At 37.4% G+C, this 7,543-nt stretch overlaps 1 protein-coding gene across 1 annotated transcript; it reads right to left on the bottom strand.

The window, feature by feature from the left end:
• LOC118033460 (coatomer subunit alpha-1) lies at window positions 1-5,392 on the bottom strand. Its single transcript, XM_035038459.2, has 4 exons — window positions 5,135-5,392; window positions 4,592-4,827; window positions 3,595-4,089; window positions 1-3,349 (listed from the first exon to the last, which is right to left on the bottom strand). Exons 2-4 carry the CDS (start codon window positions 4,797-4,799, stop codon window positions 396-398), a joined length of 3,657 nt encoding a protein of 1,218 aa, XP_034894350.1. The 5' UTR covers window positions 4,800-4,827; window positions 5,135-5,392; the 3' UTR covers window positions 1-395.
• Window positions 5,393-7,543: the final 2,151 nt, after the last annotated feature.

The raw sequence follows: 7,543 nt of genomic DNA, 5'->3' as shown, positions 1-7,543 counted from the left end.
TTCAACAAAATAGAAATAAGCAAATTTGCCAAATGAAATCTGCATACACTGACATGTAATTTGTCCTGCCTATAAGAGGATATATCATCTAATTTAACAAAGGGCCCTTGACTATTCTTGTCTATGAACAACTAACAAGAATAGCCCAAGTCAAAATTCTCAAGTTGTTTATTATATTGAAACCATAATCAACTAAACAAAGGAAAACAAGAGGGAGAAAGCAGAAAAAAAAAAAAAGTAGACAGCACAAGCAAATCATTGGAAGCTTAAACTCTTCTACAGTATCCCTTACCTTTTTACCTGGAACATGAAACAAAGAGAGAGAATGTTTCCTGCTGCCAGTAGGATGAGGTGAAAAATGATTGAAAAAAAATGCTCCATGTTCAACTTCTTGATCATCGTATCTGGGAAGGGGAACAGAGCAACCCTGAAGCATCTGCCCCAACTACTGCAAGATCACACACAGTACACAGCTGCCCTTCCTGGCTTGGTACAAATCGGGAACCACAGTATGGACAAGAGACATCCTTTTGTCCTCGGTAAATTGGAACATAGGTTGCACCACATACCACAAATGGATTTCTGAAATCATAGTTCAGCTGAGCGGCATCTGTCATGCTCCTCTCTGCAGCTGACATTACTTGCCTGGCAGCCCTTGCCTGGTTCTCATTCGGGGGGTTTGTCTCCAGTAGCCGCCTGGCAAAGTTAGATGCTGTAGCAAGGTTCTTATTCTTGAAGCAAACAGTCATTGCATTTTGAAGAGCAAGCCTTAAGTGAGGAGCTTGAAGGTTGCAGTGGGTGAAGTAGGCAGCAAGCTCTTGTTGGCGCACTGGATTGTCTTTCATCTCCCTCCTCTTAAGCTCCATTTGCAGACCCAAAACATACTCTTTGACTATAATAATCAACTCCTTGACTTCATCAACTTCCCTCCTCGAATCAACAACAATCAGAGGAATTGTGTGAAGAATGCCAAGGAAGAGTCTAAGTGCCTCAGTAAATTTCCCAGTTGTCGTGGCCTTGTAACCAGCCTTAAGCTTCTCTTCCAACTGAGAGAAATTGAACACCAGAGCTGGAGGACCCCTAACATTAGGGCTGGCAGACTCATTCCATCCCCGTTCAACAGCCACTGATATCACTGGGGTAGATGAAAATGCACGAAGATAGGTATGGCTGCCTGAGTAAAGATCAAGAAACATGGACTTTAACGGGACAAAGTTTTTAATTCCAAGTTGTCTGTTGAGTAGTCGCATAGCCGTATCAAAATTGCCAGCTGCGGCATGTTCAGCAGCGAGTGAAGATCTCTGAATCCAAATCTGACTTACAGGCATGCCAGGAGTTGGAGCCACAAAAACTGATGAGCGGGCACTGACAGAAGCCCTTGGTGTGTCTGCCTCGGGAGGTAGCTCCAGATCTTCAAGGTCCCATCCTCCCTCCTCTTCATTTTCTTCAGCTGCTTCCCCATCCTCCAAAATTGCTGAGACATCCCCATTTTGCAAACCATCCACATCGACCATGTCCAGTTCCTCACCCCAGTCACCATCAGCAGCTTCTTCGTCCTCATCAGCACCACCTTTGCCCATATTATCCAGCCCACCTTCAAATATACCTTTCATAACTCTCAGAAGTGGCCAATCACCACCGCACATAATAGGGGCTGGAGGCACCAGAAGGGATGGTGTTTTGCCCTCTGGAAAAGACGGAATATCATCTCCCAACTCAGCTGCTAGACGTTCCACAACATCCTCTAGGCCATGGACCTTAGCTGTGGCATAAGCAAGTGGCAAATGGCCAGCATTCTCCAGGATCTTAACACGTTCTCTGACATCACCCAAATACAGGGCATTGTGAAACTGACCCATGACATCATTTTTAACTTCAGCAATTTTAAGCATCTTAGACAGTTTTTCCAAATTCCCAGTTACGAGATAAAGGAAAGATAACCTCTCAAAATTTTTTGTCCTCTGGTAGGCATATTCAACTATACCTGCATTCCCTTGGCGAAGAGCTTCAACCCCCAACCTATACCAGTGGTCTTTCTCATCAATTTCCTTTGCTGAAGCAACAGCAATCTGAATATTTCCACTCTCTAAAGCCAAATTAAACCTAGTTCTCTCATCTTTCACAAAATGCAGAGCGACTTCTGGGAACCCCTTCTGTTGCAAATAAGCAATCATTGCCTGACCACAAAGCTGGGAGTTCCTTATCATGCTCATAACATTTTCATATCTCTTCTTCAGCAGAGATAGTTTGAAGATGTATTCTGTTGCATCAATAACAATAGTCCTATTCTTCCCATCCCGATCCAAGCAAAAGATAGTACTTCCAGAAATCTTAGTAATATATATGGGGACATTGAGGGTTCTGATAATGCCACTATCTCCATTGGGCAGGCAGTATTTGATATGATTCAAAGTCGTGTAAATGAAAACACCATTATCATCCCAGGCTCCACTCTTTACACGAATTGTTTCGTGGAGAGTGCACTGGTGCACAAGCTTCTTGCTAGCAATGATAATGGCATGTTTGCTTAGCAAGGCAACACTTTCCATGTCATTGGACCAAATAACATATTTGATAAAAGGTGTCTGCAGCTCCCCAAGAACAAGCCTCTGCTGGAGATCAAATATGACCACTCTATCCTCTGTCCTGCAAAGCAAGTTACCAGTGCCAGCATAGAATATAGCATCTGCAGAGATGGGAAGACTGCTCTTTTTGACAACTTCATTCTTGAGGTTTTTAACTAAGACTTGATTGCTGCTCTTGTCAAGCACAGCAAACCTATTCCGAGCTACAAAGACAGCAGATCCACCAACACCTCTCTTTGCCTCTGGCACAGCATCGCCCCTAGCAATGCTGTCTCTAGGGATGACGTACAGCTCGTAAGATCCTCCATCCACATCCGAACAGATAAGGACAGCATTTTCTGTAGGACTGTACGAAAGAGTTCTTGGACTTTGATTCAGGCTTGTAGTACCAGGTCGTCGAATGGGAATTACTTGTGTATCTCTTTGAGTTGAAAACTCAAAAAATCGTAAAAAGCGATCTTTAGCATAGAACAAAGAATCACCACTCACAGCAAAAGCAGGCCTTTCTCTCTCTAACTTAAAGACAATCATGCCGCTGTCGTGACCTGCAGCCAGAAGATTCATCTCAGGATGGGATGCAAGGATCCAGAATCGGTCATGCTCTCGGCGGAAAGTTTGGACTCCAGTTCGTTTAGTTACATCCCAGACACGAATGCTTTTATCCTCTGAATTAGATACAATTATATCTTGTTTGGCATGGAACATAACACATGACACATTGTTCATGTGTCCTCTTAATGTGTCCACTTCCCAGGCCTTTGTGTCTGAAAACAAAACAAACAAAAAACTTCATATGATGAATTATCCCAGGCAACAAATGCACACAAAGAATAGGTGATGCCAGGGGGTCAAAATTTCAGCTCTCAAAAATAAAATATAACTACAAATGCTCAACCCAAAGACAGCAAGAGAACAACAAAGTAGTTTGACATAGATGCTTAATAACCATTTCATTGATGATAAATATCAATGCGAGCCAACAATCAATAACAGGTAGTTAATGACTTACCATTCATGCGCCACAACTTCACTTGGCGATCATCTGCTCCTGAAACAATCAAAGGAAGTGTAGGGTGGAATGCAGCCCAGTTGACACCTCGGTCATGGCCTTCCAAAACATACTTAACAACTGCATCAACACCACCAAAAAGGTCACTGTTCATCTGAGTCAACCTCATGATGTCATCAGCAGGGGACACCGTCTTTTTTCTCAGAGCACCAATATCCCAAACACGAACAGTCTGATCTAGAGAAGCCGACACAACAAGGTCTTCTTTAGGGTGGAATGAGGCACACATCACATAATGATTGTGTCCTGTCAACACAGAAATGCAAGTACGAGACTGCCAGTTCCAAATGCGGATGGTCTGATCATCACTAGCACTCACAATCCATGGGTATTCATGATGAAACTGCACAGTACGAATGTAATCAAGATGTCCAAGGAGCGTAAACAGACACCTATGCAATTTGTAGTTCCATACTTTAATCTTGTAATCATCACCTGGCCATCAATTTACAGACATAAGCATCCTTTTTTAAAAAGCAAAGGAAAACACAGCAATGTCTTTGTCATTGTAACCAGGACTGGGAGTTGATCCTACTTCAATCTCTGATGATAGGTTTTAAGACAATGATATCTACCCACATTCAAATAAAATCAACATATATCATTGTGAGGTTGGGTAGGGAAGATGAAGGAAAACATTAATATAAATATCAATGCCCACTTAAGAAGAGTGATAACACAATTTTCTGAATCTAAAATCCAACATTATATTCTATCAGCACATAAGAATTACATCTTTCATCCAATCAAAATCCTAAATCTAGCACCTGGATCTTACTTCTGCAGGGGGGGGGGCAGTACTATCATTCCATCAAATCACAAGCAGATCTACTGTAAATTCAGCCAAAACCAACAAGACAAACCTAATAGGACAAATGGTTACCAGAATCACTTAAAAACCGCAATGTCATTGCATAAAATGAGGGAAAACAAGTACCTCCAGATACAAAAAGAGGCTGGGATTTGTGGAAATGAACACCACGAACAGGGCCATCATGCTCATCAAAGCGATCAATGAGAGTGCCCATACGATAGTCCCATAGCTGGATCACACCACTATGAAGGCTAGCAAGGATCCATGGTCTCTTACTGTGGAAACTCAGCCCCTTCACTCTATTACTCTTGGTCTCAAACTTGGTCAACATCTTCTTCAATCCAACAAAAACACTACAGCTACACACATCAACAACAACAACAACAAATCACCAGTCAATCAATCAAAAAAATCAGACGCCAATTGTCATCATCACACTCACTGAAACAATAGAAAAGAAAAACAAAAACCTAATCCCATCACTCTTCCATAAAATCAAATCAAAACAGATCTACAAGAATCTAAGATTCACCAAAACACAAAGAAATGAGAGATAATTAAGTTAGATCTGATTGGGAACTGGAGAGATCACATTAAGGGATCGAATTCTAATCCAAAAACCTAGAGAAATTAGATCCAGTGGTTCGGATTAGAAAGAAATATTACCTTTAGATCTGATCAAAACAGACGGAAACGCATCTGCAATTTACAAAATAGTATTGGAATTTGAGTGAGACTGTAAATTTGTTTGTGTTTTAAAAAATAAAAGAGAAAGCAAGAGAGCTAGATGGGGAAGAGAAATTTTTTCCTTCTCCTTCTCCTTTATTTATTTTTTTGGGAGCGGGGCTCTCTCTTTATTATTATGGAACTTTAGATCTGGGTCTCGTCGAGGAGTTAAGTGCGTGTGGGAGTTAATTTTAGAGAGAAGAATATATTGAGGGGATTTCCGTAATTTTCAAGAGTGTAACTCTGTGGATTTTTTGTTATTTATTATGATGTTAAGGCGCTGTTGACCGTCCGATTAGAACTTGTTTGTTGTGACTTTTTTGACATGGGAATGGTGGCCGTTGGATTAGAAATTTGAGGGGTGTTTTTTCATTTTTTTTTTAAAATGTAGGCTTGTATATTAAGCAAGATTTAAAGAGAAGACAGTAAGTTGGTGGTCAGGTCTGGACCTGTTATTCTTTAGGTAGTGTTAATTCATGTGCTTTGACTTAAAAATAATGGACAGTGGAAGTAATAATGAAAAATTACTGTCACATTCCTATAGTTTAATAATTCTTTTTCCATTTTTGTCTTTGTTTATTTAAAAATTATAGTTTAATAGTTTATAATTTGATAACTTGCATAAAAAAATTATTTATAAAATTATTATTATATCTTAATTAATAACTAAAGAGCTTTTGTAATGTTAAGATTACAAAGTTGCCAAAACAAAAAATCCAACCACCCATCAATTAACATAAAAATCACCATGTTCGCTCCCCCTTCAAGTTGTGGTTTCATATTTGAAACTTTTTTTTTTAACAAAAAAAAGTACATGCCCTATTTATTTATTTAATAAGGATTTAAAAACTAAAATAACTTTCTAATTTCAGCTTATTTATTACTTTTATCTTTAAGATTAATTCACATTCACTAATTCTTGTATCCAAATATATACCATGTGACCCATGTAAAAGAGATATATTTTTAATATATCTAAGCTAGGGTTTACTATCAAGTTAGGTTGTAGTTTTTTGCCTAGTTCATTTTGTAGCTAACCATTTCTCCTCTTGTTGACCTTTGGGTCAATTGTTAATATTTTATGTATTTTAATGATAATAATTAAATGAAAATAGACTAGTAATATGCTTAGATAAGAATAAGTTTAAACATGTTTATAGAAGATCACATCAATAAGCATGAGGAATTGAATGAATAAATACATCAACAAGTTCAAGATGTAAACCAAATAAAAACTTAGTTCTCAAGGATTCATTTTAATACTTATTGTTAAATCTTTATATCTTACTCAATAGCAAATTAAAATGAACTCATACTCTTCACATTGCATGCATAAATAGAACTGATATATATTTAATCAATTCAAGTTTCACCAAGTTTGAAATTGTCAAAATTGGTTTTTAAGCTGAATCGGTCCCTTGGACATACCAAGTGAACCAGTCGATCGTTATTCATTTGTGAATGAACACTTAAGAATTTTATAGGGATCAGTCGACCGAATAAACCTGTTGATCGTTTTAGCTGTCAAAGGCATTCCAACAGCTATCAATGATAAGTTTCTCTTGGATATATATATATATATATATATATATATATATATATATATATATATATATATATATATATATATATATATATAGCTCTCTTTTATGCGAAAAAGTGAGATTCAAACATACATGATATATAAATTATTCCATAAGAAAAATCAACTAGAAATCATCAATCCTTACATACCCTAAGTTGTACTAAATTAAATTTTTATATTCTAGCACAATAATATAAAATCTCAAACCCATTACATTTACACACCTTCAATCATCCTAAGTGTTATTTAGTGAGTTATAGAGATTATAGTTTTTAATTGTACAATCTACTCTTTGAGAAAGTGAATCTTGTTGTAAACATATCATAATTGTAAACATTTGAGAGTTTGTATAAACTTTCGGCATTGGTAAGCTATTATCACCAAGAAAAAAATTCTGAAGAGGAAACATCTTCAAGTACTATAGTTGCTTGGTATAGATTCATCAAGAGCATTGTATCTTTCACTTGGATTAGTAAAAAAATACAATACTCAAGTACGGTTGATACTTAAAATGTATATGTAGGCTTATCGAACCACGTTAAAATTGAGTTTACAATCTTTCTTCCCTTATTTTTTTTTTACTTTAAGCACTTTATTTGTATTATTGGTGATCGTGTTATATATGTTTATTTTTTTTTTCATTATTTGACATAATTAATGAAACACCTAATTCATCGCATTTAAATGTTATTGTTGTCTTAATCCTAGAACAACACCCCTGGCATAACCTTATATCCTTCATGTACGTTGCTATAACCTAATTG

The sequence above is a fragment of the Populus alba genome, chromosome 15 (assembly GCF_005239225.2).
Source record: "Populus alba chromosome 15, ASM523922v2, whole genome shotgun sequence".
Taxonomy (NCBI): Eukaryota; Viridiplantae; Streptophyta; class Magnoliopsida; order Malpighiales; family Salicaceae; genus Populus; species Populus alba.
The sequence above is the reverse complement of the archived record's forward strand: the minus strand, read 5'-3'. Positions and strand labels throughout refer to the sequence as shown.